Consider the following 20842-nt stretch of genomic DNA (forward strand, 5'->3'; position numbering starts at 1 on the left):
AGCAAAAGGAAGCCAAGACAGAAGTAAATTAGTCCAAGATAGCACATTTTAAAGAAGAGCAATAGGTACAAACACTCCCCAAACATAAATATGTGTATATTTATATATATGTAAATGTATATCTCTCTATATCCCCTGCTGTAGATGATTTTTGCAGGAGGGCACTAGTTATAGGATGGATGAGTCAAGTCCCCACACAGAAGCTAGCTTTGTTGCTGTAAAGTCATTTTCCTGATGGATGCTGGAGTGGTTGGTCACATCTTTCTCCTGTTTATTTTATAGACAAGACCCTAAATTTGGTCCTAAAGGCAAGAGAAGTTTAGGGACCTTAGAGAGAAAGTTAACTGACATATAAACCTATGCTTTTAGAAAACTATATTGTGGGGCAGCTAAGTGGCGCAGTGGATAGAGCACCAGCCCTGAATTCAGGAGGACCTGAGTTCAAATCTGGTCTCAGACACTTAACACTTCCTAGCTGTGTGACCCTGGGCAATTCACTTAACCCCAGCCTCAGAAAAAGAAAAAAAAAAAAAAACAAAACTATATTGGCAACTGTGTCAAACAGACTGGAAACAGAAAAGATTTGAGGTAGCAGTCAAATGATGAGGCTACTTCACAATCCATGTAAGGTGTGAGAGAGCCTAAACTAGGATGTGGGGGGCTTAGTAATAAGAGGAGAAGAGAGATGATGAGAAGGGAGACTTGGCAAGATTTCACAAATGACTGGATACAGGGGCTAAGTGTGAGTGAAGACTTAAGAATGAACCAGGACATCATTGTACATGGGAACAATAAAATTGGGTGATGATCAACTGCCAGGGACTTGACTCTTTTCAACAATGAAGTGATTTAGGCCAATTCCTATGGACAGAGAGCCAGGTTTAACATATGTTGGATTCCTTGTTGTTTAAGGAAGGGAATAGGGGGAAGGGAGAAAAATTTTGGAACGTTTTGCAAGGGTGAATGTTGAAAAATACCTTTGCGCATATTTTTTAAAATTAAAGGCTATTACTTGAAAAAAAATTAAATATGTAAAATTCTACATTTTGTTTCAGAAAATCAATGCAACAAGTATAAGAACTGATTTATGATAATATGCAGATTTTTTTCATTTTCACCTCCTCCATCCAAATATTTAAGCATAAAAAAGAAAAACATAACTAAAGCATTTCAGTGTTTATGCTTACATTCTCAAATTATGTAAACTTGAAAGAGAAACCAGAAATGGAAAAGCCTATTTTAGCCTTTATTTTCTGAAACTGGTGTTGCTTAAAACTACTCATTAATTTTGAAATTGGTACTAACAGGCACCTTACAAATATTACACTCTGTTTAATGACAGGAAGATAGAATGTAAACTATGTGCTTCATCTCCATCTGCCACATACTGCTCCGATATTTATAAATATAGTTGTGCTGTTGACAGTTCTACAACTCCTCCAGGTGTGAGCCATTAGAATAGATAATTCTCTTTGATCAGTCTGGTGTTACTTCTTTGTCGATCTAAAAAGATCTGACCTACTCCTAGGTTCCCAGAATAACACCTAGAAAAAAAGGCTTTTTAACCCCTACCTAGTTTTTCCAAGTACAATAAATCAATCTTAAAAGATAATCAGGTGCCAGTGTTGTTTTTCAAATAAAGAATTTCAATATACCAAATAAAAAGTGTTGGAATAATTTTTAAAAGGAATTTATAATGAGGTCTTAGAATTTTAAAAATTTTACTTGTTTAGAAACACTGAAGTTAGATGTTATAAATTATTCATGTTCTATCATATTCACAATTCTCTTCACTTTGATTTGAGTTTCCTGTTTTAAAGTAATCTTTTTCTCAGCTTTTCTATAGCAAATTCTTTTTTATATTTAAAAACAAAACAAAACAAAACAAAAAACCTTAGTTCTTGATGCTTGTATTACCTTACCACTTATTCAGTAGAAATTAAGGAGGGGAAAAGAAAAAAAGCTTTCTTAGATGTGAAAACCTGATGATTACTGTATAATAGCTTCAAACAATTTATGCAAAATTTAATAAAGAGGAAACTAATGAGGAAATTCTTGAGGAAAGTTAAAGAAATTTGCCTTATTTAATGATCTGCTATGTGAAATGGAAGAGCATGTTATAGGCTATGGAAGTTTTAAAACAAAACAAAACAATAGATGTAAGTCAGGCAATGCCCAAAGCACAAATAAAAAATTTGAACATTCAAGACAAAGATAAAATACTAGGTTATCAGAGCTTATATGAATGATGAATAAAATTAATTTGTTAGGATTCTATAGTTGGTCAATTAAGTCTTTAATAGAGGGGGAAAAAAGTCATCTTTGTCATATAGGAAAAAATGGAGAAAGAATATCTACAAATTTTACCTTCTCCATGAAATTATCTACACGATGGTTCTAAAAGAACTATAATATAACCCCTAATATCTTTTCTTCAAGTCAGCATAACAAATGTTCTCTACTTAAAAGAAATTATTTCAGACACAGTAAAATATGTTTATTCTATTATATAAAACAGGTTCAAAGATATTGGAACAGGAAATGAGAAATAGTATATTCTAGCAATAAATCAATCAATTAGCACTTATTAGGCACTTACGTGGAAGCACTCACTATGCTAAGTCCTGGAGTTAAAAAGAAAAAGCATAAACAGTCTGTCCTTCATGGAGTTCACATTTTAAGTTCTGCACTTTATGCAGGGAAGGTAAAACAGGCATAAAGCAGAACAAATGGAAAGAAACTGCTTTATAAAAAAATACAGTAGCACTGGGTGGGGAAGGAGACCAAGAAAATTGTCCTGAAGAAGATGGGAAAGTAGAGGTTTCGGGTAAGGGGTGATTCACAATAAGAATATTTCTAACCTGGGGAAGGTCAATTCAAAGGGGTATGGACATGTACTATTCTATGTGAGGAACAGCAAATTCTCTGGTGCCCCACACATCTAAGATTATAAACTGAATAACATTTACAGCTTTGCACTGGAACAGGGAGGTTGCTCAATAGTAATTTCTCTCACCAAAGAGCATGGGTATGAACCAAAAAGTAAATGTGAAATATAATTTATATCTCAAAAACATAACAGAAGCAACAATTCTCTTCTAAAAGGATATATATATATATAGAGAGAGAGATATAGAGATTTCTATGTAGAGATATAATATAGATATAGATATATTGGTAGGTAGGTAGACATATAAACCGAAAGAAAGAGAAATCATGGCTGATTATGCAGCAAATGCAAGATGAACTCAAAGAGAAAAATGAATTCAACACAGGTTATGAATGAAGAACCTTAGATTAACAGTCATGGGACCTGAGGCAAGCCACTGACTCTTGGAATCTCAGTTTCATCATATTTTAATTAGGAATAATAAAGCACCTCTCTGTAAACTTCAAATGATAGGATTCAACTAATAAACCTCTGAAAACAGTAAATAAATATAAATATAAGGTATAACCATTAATAATGTATTATTGTTTAAGAACTATAAGAATTATGTAATTACCTGTGAGAATACCTATATGATGGTATATGATAATAATTTATATTAATGATGATAATGTTGAATCAACAAAAAAGGATACCTTTAGTATAATATATTCAATTTACCACAGGACTGAACCAAATAATATACTATTAACAGTATGTAAATCATTTGTCTATCTGCCGGATAAATTATGACAAAATTATAGTTATGTTGGTTCAGCTCAATTCAATTCAAGAAGCATGAGTTAAGCCTTTACTAAGGTACTTGGGATAGGAAAAGAAAGTCTCAAGTTTCAAATATCAGAAATTTTACTTGGAAGAGGCCATTACAAATAAACACAAAGTATATATAAAGTACTCATTGCACTTTGATTACTCAAAGTCTTTAAAGTAATTTTAAAAAGAGAAAAATTAAAATTTTCTACCAATATTCAATGATTGTACCATCACAGAAATTCTTGATGGTTGCAAACATATAATCATAGGCCCCTGGTTACTTAAGAAATAAAAATTAATTGAAAATTAATTGAATTTTCTAATGCTAATTACTTGTTAGCCTTGACCCTAGACAGAAACTTTGCTATAAGATTTCTATATAAGATTTACAAGAAATTATAAATTAATCTGCTTGTTTAATAAGATAATCTACTTATTAAGAGATTTTTTGCATTAGAAATATTTGTTTGCATTGTAGCTGGACCATTTAGTGAGTCTTGAAGAACGAAGAATAAAATCAATAAAATCAGTATATTCTTTTGGAAGGTTTGAATCTCCTACCCACTATTTGTAATTTTTTAAAAAAAAGAACATTATGTTGGTTGCATCTTATAAAATAATCAGGTTCAATGATCTAAAAATATTCAATTTTTATAAATAAGCTTGTCTGAATTATGATGCTATGACATACTCATTTCAATAAAGATATCCAAATGTGTCTGTACATAAAGACACAAACACACGTATGTATATTTATAATTCCTTTGCCTCACATCGATGTTGGTGGGCACTTTCTATGATAAAGGCTCTGAGACTTTTAAATCTAGCAACACAGGAAGACATAACGCCTCTGACCTGTCAAACTGAGTTAGAACCCCCTAAGTGCCTCTGTTGGTTACTGCCTAGAGGAAATGACAAAAGAGCTAATAAAGAATTTAAAGACCTTTATACTGTTTTAAAAGAGATGGAGAAAGAAAGCAATGGACCTCTGGGCAAATAAATAGGTAACAAATTTCACTAGAAAATAACATGTAAGTGACAACTACTCAAAGTTTGTAAAAATCTACAAAATTATTTTTAACGATAATAAGATTGTGTGTGTGTCTATATATGCATATAGACACACACATTTAATACACACTCAACAATATGTCAGAGAGTATACTTTGCTATAAAACCAAAACTTATCTGAACAGCTATATTTTTAAAAGAATCTACATTTTATTTTATAAAATAAACAAAACTGATAATAGCACATTACAAAATTTTCTCTCTTCATATCTGGTAGAATTCTTGCATATATCGTAATATTTCAATTAAATATTGAATATTCAACATTTTGAAAAAGAAATGATGAAAAAACTTATCGCTTAATAGAAGGAATGTTTCTTTCCTTCTCTTACTTTCACCCCATTTTAAAATAGCAACTATTGTTACCAATAGAGGATTCTCTGAACTGATTGCTTGGTGTATCTGGCTGAGAAAGAATTAATGAAAAGAGGTGCACAAGTTGTTTTCCTACTGCCCAAGCTCCTCAAGGATCTGTTTCCTGTCGCCCCCCTCTTCCCCTCTCACACCATGACTAGAACGCTGTTGTCCCAGAATGTACCCATGCCTCAGAAGGAATATCCAAAATGAGATGTGGGCTGGGGCTCCAGCATTCACCAAAGTCACAAAGATGTAAGACCTAAATCTAAGTAAGAAGGGGGATAAGAGCCAAAATCTAAAACCATCAGCACTTAAAAATCCTTTCTTTCTTCATTTTTTGCTGTCTTTCAGAAACAACTCTTTTTCAAAGCACATTTTAAGAAATTAACTCAAAGCTGAAAATAAAAAATATATTCAGAAATCTAGATATTAATTTGGGTAGGATTTTACCTGAGCAATTAATCCATTCAAGAATATAAACATTTATTAAGATACAAAACCACCAGGAACTGTAAAGTACTATAAATTATAGTTATCAACTGAGTAGTAACTTTTTCTGGGAAAGTATTTGATGTGCCAAAGCTTTTCTTCAAAACTATTCAAAACATATTTCACATTTTCTATTTATATACAAATGAATTACTTGGGATAGTCCAGTGACAAGAAGAAAACATAAAACTTTGCAGCATAGGGATGGAATGTGAATATATTTGCCAAAACCTGAAGTTAACAGCTTCCCAAAGGATTTCTGGAGATTTTTATATGGAACACTTCATAACAAACAAACTTTGTTTAAAAAACACTATTAAACATGCCTTAAAACTTGAGTTCATTAAACCAATAGCAGGATGGTATAAAAAATGAATAAAAGTCATTAAATATATAATTATAATAAAACATCTTCCAAGCATGGTATCTATATTGAATTTATTCTGAAAAAAACTTATATATTTAAATTTCCTTATATTCCTTGATATTATGAGCTGCTTTTAGAAATATACTGCAAAAAAGTTTATCTCTAAAATGAGTTTTTGTTTATTTGAAAACTTTAAAGATGGCATTTATCACAGATAAACATATTATAAAAAGATAATATTCAATTTAAATACAAAAGAATGATCTTACGCACTTTGGATTTTGCCATCACAACAGAGTATGTCTAAGATAACTTCAATATCATACTGATTAAAAAAAAGGTATGGTTCTAGCTTTTTTCATTTGGCCTTTGAGAGTTAAAATATAGAGTAAAGACTGCTTATTCTCATTCCTTGTTCAGATATGGTTTACTTATTCATCAAAACATTCAAGATTAGAAAGAATTTTGCCTACTGCTTTCATTCATTACCCAAGCCATTTATTTATTTGAGTGAGAATAGCATAATTAATATTTTTCAATTCTTTCTAAATTGTCATTGTTTAGGAATTAGACTTTCAAGCTGATATTTTTAATCTCTGATAATTCTAAGTATCTGACATATGAAGAACGCAATATAAAGTATATTAACTAAAGAACAGTGCGCCTTCCTAGGGAATCAAGGTCCTAACTATGCTTTTCTTGGGCTGGACAACAACTAAAATAGTAACTAGTGTTTCTAGTCAGTTATCCTCCATGCTGGAAATGTTCTCCATTCCTGCTCCAAACATCAACCTTACTGGCTATTCTTTAAGCCTTCCTCTACTAATTATTTCCTTTTTATTTTGTATATATGCACTTTTCTAGCCTATCTCAGATGTAGTCTCACCACAGTGCCTAGGATCTTCCACTCTGGAATATTACTCCATCCTGCCCTTACACTTTCCCTTAAGGAAATGCCAACCAGGGCTTCCCTTATAAGGATGGCTCCAGAGCAGACAAGCTTCATTCTACTCTCACCAGCACTACTGGTTCTATGGAATTTCCCATTCTGCTTGTCCTGAGACCCTTCTATTTCCTCTCTCCCCAATACTTTTTCTAAATGTTGTCTTTCCCTTTTATGACAGCAGAAATGGTCTTCTTTATTATATTTGTGGCCTAGAACTTGGCATGTGGGTAGCATTTAATGATAGGCTTCCTTAGAGGACACACTTTAGGAAGTACAGTGGGAGAGGCACTACAATTAGAATCAGTTCATATGATCATAGTTCTGGAAATGGAAAAGACCCTAAAAAGGCATTTAAACAAAATCCCTCATGATACATATGAACTAAAAAATGGGAGATGTTTAGTATAGCTGCTTTTAAGTAACAGAAGGGTTACATAGAGGAGACAAAGGGATAAACTCATTCTACCTGGTCTGGCAGGATGCAGAAATAGAAACAATGAATACAAGTTGTAGAAACACAGATTTAGGATTGATTCAAGGGGGGCAGATAGTTGGCGCAGTGGACAGAGTACAAAGTGTGGAGTGAGGAAATTAATATGTCTGTCAGTTTCTTCATATTTAAAAGGAAATGATAGTACTTAGCTCACAGAATTGTTATGAGAATCAAATGAAATAATCATAAAGCTTTTTAGCACAATTTTTGTCACACAGTTAACACTATATAGTTTATACACACACACATATGTATGTGTATATGCTTGCTATTAGGTATTATTATTATTACAAAGAAATGATGCATAATAGTTCTATCTATCTGAAAATAGAATAGACTGCCTTGGGAGGGGATAATACTTTCAATTTTAGATGAGGTTTGAGCAAATACTGAATAATCAATGATCAAATATTTTTTAAAATGAAATGTTGTCCCTTTTCAAGTCAGAAAATCTTTATGGTTCCTAAAATAGACTTCTAAATAGTCTGCCTATCTGTCAAGATAAAATATTAGGTGGACAAGGTTATCAACTCTTCTCTTAACAAGGAACATTTCATAAAGTTAATTTATTTTGAAAAACAAAAATTGAGTTATAAATCATTGAGGGAAAAATTGTTATAAAGAAGACATTAAAATTTTTTTTATTAAACTAAAAATCCCAATTTAAGATTAATAAAAGAACCCATTTTGTATTGATTTATTCCACTGAAAAATGTGATACAAAAGAGTTAATATTATTTTCATTTAGATTTCTTTATAATCTATAATTACTTAAATAATGAACTAACCTGAGCAACTTTAATAGAATTCTGTGTAGAACCACCAGCATGATATTCCACTTTGAAGTTTTTTACAAGTTCTTCAAACCTGTTAAAAAAAAACAGAGTAAGAACTCTGGTTTAGATTCCTTAAATTATCAAAGTAGAAATCTGGATGAGAAATGAACACGCCACATAGAAGCTGTTTTAATACTATTAGGCAGGATATTATCAGTTAATATATTCAAAAAGTTTATCAGAAATGATAAATAACAGAAATGATCTGTTTTACAAAGGCTCATGATAATTCAAAATAGGAATTCAACACTCTAAGCAGATGCTAACAGCAATAATCAAAATGTATTAAATGTGTATAGTTTGAGCATTAATGAACTGCTTGTGCAAGTTGCTTTCTGTACCCATCTGATATCTGAGAATAAAGATTGGGGAGAATAAAGTACTTATTCAAGCCAAAATTAAACATTAAGGAATGGCATCAAAAATAAGAATTTAATGTTCAAAAGTTGGAATTCTTGCTGAGGGGTCTCCAAGATCCTTTCAGAAGATCTTGCAGGGACAAATAAATTTATAATAAATGAAGACATTAATTTTTTAATACCTTTAAGTTTCCATGATTAAAACAACCCAAAATAATTCTCTTTGAACGAGGAAGGTCCACAAAACTTTTAAGAATATAAAGGGGATCTGAGAATAAAGTTTGAGAACTACTGCACTAGAAAGAAAAAAAAACGATAAGGATAGAAAAAGAATCACTGAATTTGGCACTGAGAAAGTTGTTTATGACCAATTTCAGTAGTGATTTACGTTGCCAGGCACCAAGAAGTGAAAAAACTGGTTAAGAATAGAGCCAGTGAATACATATTTCCCTTTCCAGGTTTGGGCAGAGATAGGCAGGACAAAAAGAAGGGGTGAGAAGATCAAGAGGTTTGTGTATTTTTTTAGTTATTTAAAGGATATTAAAAGGGTATTAAAAAAACCTAAATATCGTTGTAGGCTAAGTGAGGAAGTTCAAGGACACAGGAAGAAAACAATGAAGCATAGTGTAGAGGATCACAGAGGGAGCAACTTCACTAAGGAAAGGAGAAGGAAGAAAATAGAACTCTGATAAAAGTGAAGCAGTTCCCTTTCAAAAAACAATCCTCCCCCAAAGCAGCAACAACAACAACAATCACCACTTACCAAGAGGCCAGAAATAGATAATGTCAAAGAAAGGAAGCTGTATGAGTGGGAGGGAAAGTTATGGATTTAAGGTAAAAGATAGAGAGATCTACAGTAAATATAGAACAAACTTTTGTTCTCTCAGGATGTGGGATACTTTTATTATTATTATTATTATAGCTTTTTATATACATAGCATATGCATGGGTAATTTTTCAACATTGAACCTTGCAAAAACTTCTGTTTCAACTTTTCCCCTCCTTCCCAACCCTTCCCCTATATTGCAGTTAGAATCCCATTCACATTAAATATGTTAAAATATATATGTATATATATATATATATACATATATATATATATACATATATGTGTATATATACACACATACACATACGGTTATCTTGTTGCACAAAAAAGATCACATTTTGAAAGAGGGTAAAAATAACCTGAGAAGAAAAAACAAAAATGCAAGCAAACAATAACAGAAAGAGTGGAAATGTTATGTTGTGGTGCACATTCATTTCCCAAACTTCGTTCTCTGGTTCTGTTCATTACAGATCAATTGGAATTGATTTGGATCCTCTCATTGTTGAAGATAGTCACTTCTATCAGAATTTATCCTGATATAGTATTATCATTCATATGTATAATGATCTCCTGGCTCTGCTCATTTCACTCAGCATCAGTTCATGTAAGTCTCTCCAGGCCTTTCTGTATTCATCCTGCTAGTCATTTCTTACAGAACAATAATATTCCATAACGTTCATATAGCACAGGTTATTCAGCCATTCTCCAACTGATGGGCATCCATTCAGTTTATAGTTTCTTGACACTACAAAAAGGGCTGCCACAAACATTTTTGCACATGTGGGTCCTGTTCCCCACTTTAATACAATGCATCAGTGTCACAGTTTTCTGGCATCCCCTCCAACATTCGTCATTATCTTTTCCTGTCATCTTAGTCAATCTGACAGGTATGTAATGGTATCTCAGAGTTGTCTTAATTTGCATTTCTTTGATCAATAATGATTTGGAATTCCCTTTCATATGACTACAAATAGTTTCAATTTCTTCACCTGAAAATTGTCTGTTCATATCCTTTGACCAATTAGGATGTGAGATCCTTGAGCTACAAGAGTTATAATTTAATATAATGGCTATAGTAGTCCAGGCAGCCATACAAAGCTGACCTCAGAGTCAGAAAGGCCTGGATTCAAGTTCTGTATCTAACTGTGGGAGTCTGGATAGCTTGTGGCCCCTCCAGTCCCAGAATGAACACTTGTTTTTATAATTCTTTTGATTTTTGATATCTCATACTCATTAGCTTCCAATTGCTTAATCCTAATTTTAATGAATCACTTTCTTCAGTTATCTTTTTCAGCTGTTTTACATTTGGAAATCCTATTTTTTAAGAAATTGTTTTCTTTTTCAGTCACTTTTTGTTTTTCCTTTGCTAAGTGGTTGACTTTTTAAAATCATAATTCTCCTGCATATCTCAATCCCCCACCCCCCACCCAATTTTTCCTCTATCTCTTAGTAGATGTTTAAAATCCTTTCTGAGCTCTTCCAAGAGAAGCTTTTGAGCTTGAGAGCAGTTCATATATCCTCTTGAGGTTTCACACATGGCATTTAGCCACTGCTTTCGTCCTTGGAGGTTTGTGTTCAGATATAAGCCTATCCCCACAGCAGCTTTCTAACTACAGGGCTCTTTTTGCTCATTTTTAAGTGGAGCTCTGCTCCCAGGGCACAGAGGACACCAACCCAATTTTCTTTTACTATGCAACAAGGACCTTGCCACTGGGTTTTCCACTGGGGCTGGAATTGCTGTGGCGTGCCCAATGCGCTGGGGTAGCCAGGTCCAGTTGGTCCTGTTCTGCAGGCACTCTCCCATCTGTACAGCTGATCTGTACTACTAGCCTACTGAGTCAGGGGCCTTGTTGATCTATACTATGGCTAAGAGTCTCCCCCCAAATTCCCCATACCCTGTGATGGGTCACACTTATTTTGTTATCCAAGTGAGAAAGACTTTCCTGAACTTGTTCTAAGTTATCTTAAACTGCAAAGTTGTTTCATTCTGTCTTTTTGTGCATTCTATAACTTTAAGATCCATTTAAAGACTACATTGAGCTTTATTTCCAATGGAAACTTCCTCATATTTCTCCACCATTTTGGCTTCCTCATAATGAGTACTTTCATTCATAATTGGGAGAATAAGATGCCTTAACTAAAACAATCATGGAGACAAGAAATAAAATAAATCTATTTAGTCAAATACAACTCTTCATTACCCCACATGGGATTTTCTTGGCAGTAGTTTGCATTTTCCTTCTCCAGCTTATTTTTCAAATGAGAAAAATTGGAGTTAAATGACTTGCCTAGGTTCACAAAGCTAGCTAGTACTTATCTGAGGCAAATTTTGAAGTCAGGAAGAAGAGTCTTTTTAGTTCTGGGCCCAGTGGTCTGTCTACTGGACCACCTGGCAACCCCCAAAATCCTATATACAGGCTACATAAAAATTTGGGGTAGGGGAAATATTTTAACTTTGAGTGTTTTACAAAAGATGAGACCTAAAAGAATCTCACAAGTCTACAAAATGAATGTCACAAGTTAGTTTTATATAAAAAAGAGCATAGAAAAGAATTCCACAAATGGATATTCATGATATACAGAAATAATACATAATGATAGAAACAATTCATCTCCTATATACTTCCATTATTTCTTATTTCACCCTGAGCAAGCAATGTAGTTTGAGAACTCAAGTACCACTGATTCTTTAAGTACTTAGAATCAAATTCCCTCACTGATAAGCCATTCACACAAATTATCTGGAAAGCTCATAAACTCAGCTTTCTTATTTGTGATTTGAATATATTTTCCCACAAATAACATTACATTATACACAATAAAGTGGTATAGTAAAGATTCCTAAAACTGGATACCTCCTTTCATCACTGAAGACTGAGTTACATCTAGAAGTTTACTTTGTTTCTTCTTTTTAAAAATTGAAATTCTAACACTCATTAGAGACTTCAAATATATTTCCTATACACATAACAAGATGATAATATCTGAAACTGCCTAGATAACAAGCTACTGCTCACAAGGGTTTCTTATTGTCCAGAAGTGTCAAAACCTGTGAGAGTCCATCAAATATTCCCTTGTTTCAAAATAGTCATTATTGTGGCAACTTGACAATCCAAGAATTAATTTTTTTAAATGAATGGAAAGAAAAACACAGGACTATTAATCAATTTTAAAAGCTGAACATCTTGATACAACGCATTCGAGGATATGCAGGTAATTATTACATTTTCATGATGACATGGATCATAATTGTGCTACTCAAATTATATTACTATTCTTTGCTCAAAATTTAAATGTGCTGAAAAAAATTCTTCCTTTTGAAAAAAGGGGAGAGGTTCTCTATAATTCCAAGGAATCTATCCACAAATCTCAAATCATTTTATTTCTGGGGAAAATGTAAAAGTGCCTCTTCTTGCTGGGATACTTTCGCAGATACTGGAAAGGCTTGCCATTTCTTTCCCCAGCTCATTATACAAAAGAGGAAACTGAGAAAAACAGGAATAAGTGATTTGTCTAGGGTTACACAGCTAGTATCTGAGGCCACATTTGAACTCAGGTGTTTCTAACTCCCAGCTCAGCACTCTATGCACTAACTGACCCATCAGCTAAAGGAGGAAAGAAGAAGAGAGAAGGGGAGAGAATAAGGGAAAAGAGAGGAGAGAAAAGAAAGAGTCATAGAGGGATAACAAAAAGTTAGACAACTGAATATGGACACTGACTGTATCACAAAAGAGACAGAGAAGGGGGAAACCCAAGAAAAAGTAATGTTATTAAAACTTACAAAGGAAAAAAGAATCCAAGATAAGAGAAAAGGAATGATCAACAAGGTCTAGTCCTGAAGAGAATACAAGAAGGATGAAATCTCAGAAAAGGCCTTAAGATGTGGCATAGAGAAACAGAGGAGAATAGAAGCCAGACTGGAAGTAGGGGGAGAAGGGAGGTAAGTATGCAAGAGTGGAGTGAAAGGAGTGAAGCAGGTTTTTTTTTTTGTTTCTTTGTTTTTGTTTTTTTAATTAGCCATAATAGAAAGACACCTACACTTACTTGTTCATAAGCCTTTCAAATAAGAAAAAGGTCAGTCTCTCACCTCTAATGAGATGTCACTTAAATCTGGCAATTTCTACAACTTTGTTAGTAGCCACTAGCACCTCTATCACATAATCCATTTAGTTCAATAAATTCACATGCTGATTTTAACTCTTTTGGAAAAGGAAAGAATAGATTTGAATGTTTGTTTCTGTAGTGCATTTTAGTTAATGTATGAATACCTGTCATAATATACTATCCCTGGGAAGGCAATTAAGAAAAAAAGAACAAAATTACTCCACCTGCTTTTCCCAGATATCCACACTACTAATTATCTACCTTGTTGATGTCAGACAATTTACCTCAATTGGTGGCAAGTAGCTTAGCTTAAAAAGGAAGGAAAATATTAGTAAAAATGAATTTCTTGACAGCTGCTTCTAATGAGAAGCAAAACAAAAACAAAAACAAAAACAAACAAACAACAACAACAACAAAAAAAAACCCCAGACAATATTATTCTAAATATTTATTCACTTATACTTTTTAACCTATTGAGATACTGCTTTCAAAGTACAGGGTACTAAGGGGGCATACTGCTTAAGTTTGCAAAGGATATAAATATAAGCAACAAGAAAACTAAAAATAATATCTTTAACTAGGCAAGTTTTCAATTAGCAGAAAGATACTGAGCTCACCTAAATTAGCCTAAATTCATTATATAATTATACTTAAAAAAAATTCAGTTGTTTTCTGAACAATGAAGCTGATGCAACAAATTTTAAAAAATTACAAAACAATCCTAAAAAATTAGATGAAATATTTAAGAACAATTACAATTTTCAACTGAGAATGAATCTCAGAAAACAATTAATTCAAGTCCTTCATTTTTAATATGTTAAAACCAGGGGCCAGTGAAAAATGAATATAACACTCACACAAAGAAATGTGTGGTAAGGTTGGCATTTAAGAACCTTGGTCTTTGGAAATTTAGCCCTACTTTTCCCCCCTATCTATAAAACTACTGAATAATCACTTACATTTATCTTTACTCAAGAAACTTGTAACTATACAGTTCCTATCACCTAGGCATGTAAAGTCCAAGAAAAATATATTTTAAAATATTTGAAATGACCTTGTAATAGGGAGCCCGCAAAGTGAATCTAGAAAGGTCACAAAACTTGAGAGTTGGAATGAACCACAAGTGGCCAATTAGTCCACCACATACTTTTTACAACATATTGATCCTACCTGAAGAACTCTAAGAGAGAAGAATCTACTAACTCTTAAGCTGGACACTCCAGTGCTGAGTAGTTCTAATTGTGAAGATTACTTTTTCCTGACATTAAATCAAAATTCATTTCATTATAACTTTCACTCAGTGTTGCTGTCTCACTGAGAATTCCAGGAACAAATAGAACAAATCTTATCATTTATTTACATAACATGGCTTTAAATATTTGATGACAACCTTTAGGTCTATCCACTACACATAAGATTTGTTTTTTTTTTCCTTATTGGCTAAATATCCTCAATTCTTTCAATTGTTCTCCATATGCCAAGGAATAGAGGTCCTTTACCAGTCTTATAGGCCTCTTATAGAAATACTCATATTGTTCACTGGCCTTCTTAAATTAAAATTACTAACGTTTAAATTAAAGATACTGAACACAGATAAGATCTGATGAATGCACAGGATCTCTTCCTCTCTACTTGTGAAAGCTATGTACCCTCCCAAAGCAGACTGCCAAGGGTTTTTTGACTGCTACATCATACTGAGCTTGCAATTTATTAAAAAACCTCTCTTTTTCAGAACAATTGTCCACTCTTATTATGAAATTTATTTTTTTGATCCTCCAGTCCCTAATAAAGTAAAATTTGTCATTTGTCACTACTGAATTTAGTCTTAACAGATTCAATGTAATAATATAAACTGTTCAACTTTTCTGAATCCTAAGTCTTTCATGGTGTTTGCTGTCCTTCGGGCTTGGTACCATTTCTAAATTGGATAAGCATCTGTGTCTTTAATCAAGTCAAAGATAAAAACAGCAGACAGTATATGGATATTCATAGAATCCAAGCCACTGCACTGGATATCATATAGACACTGAAGCATTTCCACCTACATTTTAAGTTTGGTCTTCTGACCAATCCAGCTGAATATGTTATCATCCATTCCCTATCTTTTCCACAATAAGAATAAATTTTATCAAAAGGAATGCCAAAATTCAGGGAAAGCATATCACAATATTCTTTTTATCCACTACTTTAGTAATACTATCAAAAGAGATGAGTTTATCATTTTATGAAGTTGGCTTTTTATAATCATCATTTTTCTATATAAATATATGCACATTTCTTTAATGATTTGTCTTAATGTAATAATAACATCAATGTTAGATATTATTTACATAATGCTGTAAGATCTGTACAGGGCTTTGCAAATAATATCTCAATAAATCCTCACAAAAGTCCTAGAAAACTGGTGTTATGTTCGTTTTATAAATTAGTAAAATGGGGGCAGCTAGGTGGTGCAGTGGATAGAGCACCAGCCTTGAATTCAGGAGGACCCGAGTTCAAATCTGGTCTCAGACACTTCACACTTCCTAGCTGTGTGACCCTGGGCAAGTCACTTAACCCCAGCCTCAGAAAAAAATAAATGAGTAAATTGAGAGATGGAGGATGTTTCCAAAGTCATATAACTAGTCGGTATTTAAAGTAGGATTTGAATTTAAATACTTCTAACTTCAGGATAGCTAAGTGGCACAAATGGAGAGAGTGTCCAGCTCAGAGTCAAGAAGACCCAATCAAATCTGGCAACCAGCAATTACTAACAGTATCACCCTCAACACTCTACTTGAAACTGTTTGTCTCAATCTTCTCATCTGTATAATGGAGTTAAAGAAGAAAATGGTAAACTACTGCAGTATCTTTGCCAAGAAAATCCCAAATGGGGTCACAAAGAGTCAGGCACAAGTGATAGAACAGAGCAACAACAACTTTCTGACTTCGAGTTCACTGTTCTACTCCAGCAGCTCTTGAATGGGGATACCTAAAACATCCCTAAGAGTTGAAGGCTAGTCAAGCATGTGCAAGATCTATTTGCTTTCCCCCCATTTTTTATTCTTTTTCACATATCATTTATAGTGGACAGTAATTTTGTCTTCTTAGTCTTTAAAAGTGCTGGACTCTATAGTTCATCTTGGGAAGGTGACTAGAATAGACCAAGAGCATCCAGTTAATCTCCTACTATCTTCTTCCTTATCTTTGTCAGGCAATTCAGGTGTAAAGGTAATTCGGGAATTGAGCCAATCTGCTTCCTCTCTGCTATCAATTATCCTCATTCCATCCATTTTAAGCAAAGATCCTGTCCTTTCTCCGATCCTTTTATCCCAATATAGCTTTTACACAATCTTCTAGAGACTATCATTCTGAATCCTTTTGAAAGGAACATGCTACTTTCTTATTTTCATTCTTTGTAAACTAACCTTGCCTTCATCTTCCACAATCTTTGAGGACTAGTTAATTAATGAGTTCATTGTACATTCACCTTGCTCTATATTTTTGTTTCTTCCATCCAAATACTGTTTATTAGGCTTCCCATTCTGATTCCTGGATTTTGTTGCATGAATATTCTTATTAACATACAAAACTAATAATATCAAGAACCACTGGTCCAGTCAGGGGTTTCATTTTAGTGATACCTATAAAGTCAAATTTCCTTCTAAGCCAACACACATTCCCCCTCCAAATAAGAAAGCAGCAGCTCTGCCTTCATAGTATAACAAAAAGAAAATCAATAATAACATACAACTCACTAAAAGTAATACATTCCTGGGGTTTAAACACAATCTGAGCTATCCAGCAAGTATTAATTACTTATTTTTTAAAAATATCAATAAATATAAGAATATGTTTCTAAAATAACAAAATATTGGATTTTAAAAGTCTTCTCAAAACTTCCTAAGCATTATATATAGTAATGTTTTTTTTAAGAAAAAAAAAATTATATTACATATAATGTTAAAGTATACAATTCTGTCTAGTACAATACTATTAACATATATTTTTCACAGTAAGATAAAGGAAAATTAACAAAAAAAAAAAAAAAAACAAAAAAAAAAACAAAGAAAAAACTTCCCTTAATATAAAAGAGCTCTGAATACTTGTCAAGGACTAAACTATGAAGTGAAATTAATGATGAAAGCAAAACCAGACAGCCCTATAAAGTTATGTAAAATTAACAACAAAACTTTATACAAACTTAAATGGGTTTAACATTCTCTACAGAATGATTTCTTTCTTATACAAACTTAAATGGCCCCACATCATCTGAAAGCAGGAAGACCTTTGCAGATACAAATTTAAGTAGTCTTGCCTATTCTGTTCTATTATTCTATTTCTGTATATGTAGTAGACCTTAAAAGTATGTTTCTATGCAACATCACTTCTCTCTTGAGTGATTTGCCCCCCAAGACATCTTGGTGCCTTTCTAACCAATAAAAGCTTTTCTTTTCACAGCTTTGAGTAAGGGAAATTCTTTTGCTACTGACTGCCTAAAAGCTTTGGAGACCAGGACCACAGATCCATCCCTGCCCCAAATCACACCCTCGTCAATATCAGAGTAACTCTTAACATGAGGAACAGTTTTTAAAAGAAACTTAATGATATTAACCGTCATGTAGATTAATTTGAAGTTAATAAGATGAACACAGTAACATGCCAAACAGAAGAGGAATGCTAGTTCCAAACATTCCATGGAATCCAGTTTGGAAAGGTGAACATTATCTGCCAGTCACAGTACATGAAAGTAAATAAAAACTGATCATAAAAGATAAAAAAATACAAATGCACTGGAAGGGAGAGAAGGTTAACCATAACAGACTACAAAAATCAACTACAGGCTCATTGCTATACACGGCTTATATATTATGGCACTCCCTAAAGAAGTAAATGTCATCTCATGCCCTGGAGATCAATATTTTTAAGTGACTTTCAGGGATCAAAAAAGAAGGGAAAAAATTATATATGACAATTATTGAATGCTGATCGAAAAGTCAATTTGCTTTCTTGTTTTCAAAAACAATTTTTTTATTAACTCTATATTAATTACTGGCACTAGTCAATTGGCTGAAAGGAAAATGTTAACAAATGGGAGACTCTTAGGGAAATTTATTATGAAATATTCAATTCTGAAAAAAAGAGCTGCTTTCACTTTCTTACATACCTAAAAACAATTCAAGTAACTAACGAGATTGTAATTTTATTCTGCTTCTGAAAATTAACTTAATTAAATTTCATGATAAATTTATCAAAACTGTTCATTTTGAACAATTATAGTACATTAAATACATGTTCAATATCAAAAGAACAAAAAAAAATCAAGAAAATTTTTATTTCTGAGTCTTGGAGAAAAATGGGGGGGGAAGGGCAATTTTCTAATAAGATACTGTATTTGGTTCTGTCAGCTATGAATGAGATGAGATGAGATCTTTCAAGACAGTTGTGAAAATCAAGTAAGGCTTCAACTACTTCAAAGTTTGAATAGGCCTGAAGGACTTTGAGGATTGAGTCAAGGGCATACTTGAATCCCCTTCTGGCTATCTTTCCTAGACATTATTTTCTCCCTATTTTTGTCAAATATGGGCAACTATGTACTTATTGGTCAAGTTGAATTTCATGGGTAGATCTCTCAGTTAGAATGTAAGACTCACAGGCAATGAGGATGAGGATCAGTGGTGGGAGGGGGTATTTGCATTAGGGATTAAAGGTGCTAATCCTGCCCACAAGAGGCACTTCCTTCCTTTGATTGTCTGGAGGAGGAGTGTATTGCCCTATTCTCCCTAGAAAGCACAATAAACTTTGCTTTGCTTCTAGAGATCTGTCCAGATTTTTTATTAAATGGTGACACCTCAACATTTTCTGTACCACACAGCTACATATATTGGAGAAGGAACTGGACCCATGATTTCCTTAGTTTAGAGGACTCTTTATGCAATTTAAGAACCTTCAAATAATGCTGGAGGACCCTGAGAGTTGAAGTGACTTGTGCAATTCACAACCAGTATGGACCAGATATGGTACTTGATTCCTGCTCTTTGACAATCCAAAATCACTTTTTTGCCATGGAGGGGCAACTCTCTAGAGATTAAAACTGGAAATTAGTGGTGAATCTTTTCAGATTCTTCCTGCTTACATTTAAATCTCTAATCCTTAGCACAATGCTAAATAAAAAGCATTTACATTTACACAGTGTGTTTATATCTTATAACTCTTCTGAGCAGAGAAGGGAAAGACAATGGAGGAAAGCTCGATGAATAGTAGCATAATGAGGGATCATTGGAATTCAGAGGGTTCCAGGAGCCCAGATACTATATATCAAACCAGAAAATATGAAATACCATTTAAAGTTCATGTCAAACAAAAAACTATAACTTATTTTATAAGTTTTCTGGCATTTCATTCCTGTTTTTTATTCATATTTTTCATATACGTATCATTTCATTGCTGAATTCCCATAGATAACAACTTACTTTTTCTACATCTGTTTGTCCCTCTCTCTACATAAGAAACAAACTAATAAAATCAAATGTCTACAAGGACTTTACTATGATTCTTCAAGTTAATAGAAAAAATGAATGCAGGTTTTTTTAATGCAAGTAGTATATAAGCTCTAGCAGTATAGTGTACAACAAATGACACAATTTCAGGTGTTGATATTCTTATTACTATTTGCATTTGTTTTTGTCAAAGGCCACTAGATTGGGAATAAAGAAAAAATATTTTTTCAGAATTTAGCTGATCACAAAATAATGAAATGCCCTAAAATGGAACACAAGCCTGCCAAAGAGATGGAACTAAATTGCATTATTTCACAAATATCTGCAGGAAAAAAAAAACACATAAGATTTGAAGATAAACCCAAAACAACTCAAAAGATAGCTGATGTACTCATTTTTCCACAGAGGTCGCTTTTAGCTAATGATAGTGAAACATCCAAATCTGAATTCATCACTTCAATATGCACTGAATTAAAGGAGGCAGTGGCAATTCCTGGCACCTAAGAAGATTAAGCTAGTAAGAATGAGCAAACTGAATCAGGAACATCAACAAATCCATGAGAGGAAGGAACAGAAGAAAGACTAACATAATTTGAAACAAGGATTGATTTTAAGACTCTAAATAAGAAGAAACAGCATTTTTGTGAAAAGGAGAAGAGAAGGGAAAAAAAAGGCTAGAGAAAAGAAAATAGAAGATTCTAAGCCACATGCCTTATTACATTATCTCCTTAAAATTTTTGAGATTTCTTCCAGCATACATTGCTAGCAATCTTTGTTGAAAGTTCAAGAATGGAAGTAGGCCATAAGTC

General features: G+C 33.1%; 1 protein-coding gene across 2 annotated transcripts in view; it reads right to left on the bottom strand.

The window, feature by feature from the left end:
• The window catches only part of ADK (adenosine kinase), a 612746-nt gene that overhangs the window by 370589 nt on the left and 221315 nt on the right, over nucleotides 1-20842 (bottom strand). For both annotated transcript variants that reach the window (XM_074296780.1, XM_074296781.1), the window contains exon 4: nucleotides 8215-8293. In XM_074296780.1, the coding sequence (XP_074152881.1) occupies nucleotides 8215-8293 (79 nt within the window). The remainder of the gene's footprint in view (nucleotides 1-8214; nucleotides 8294-20842) is intronic.

The sequence above is a fragment of the Sminthopsis crassicaudata genome, chromosome 2 (genome assembly GCF_048593235.1).
Source record: "Sminthopsis crassicaudata isolate SCR6 chromosome 2, ASM4859323v1, whole genome shotgun sequence".
In the NCBI taxonomy this organism is placed as follows: Eukaryota; Metazoa; Chordata; class Mammalia; order Dasyuromorphia; family Dasyuridae; genus Sminthopsis; species Sminthopsis crassicaudata.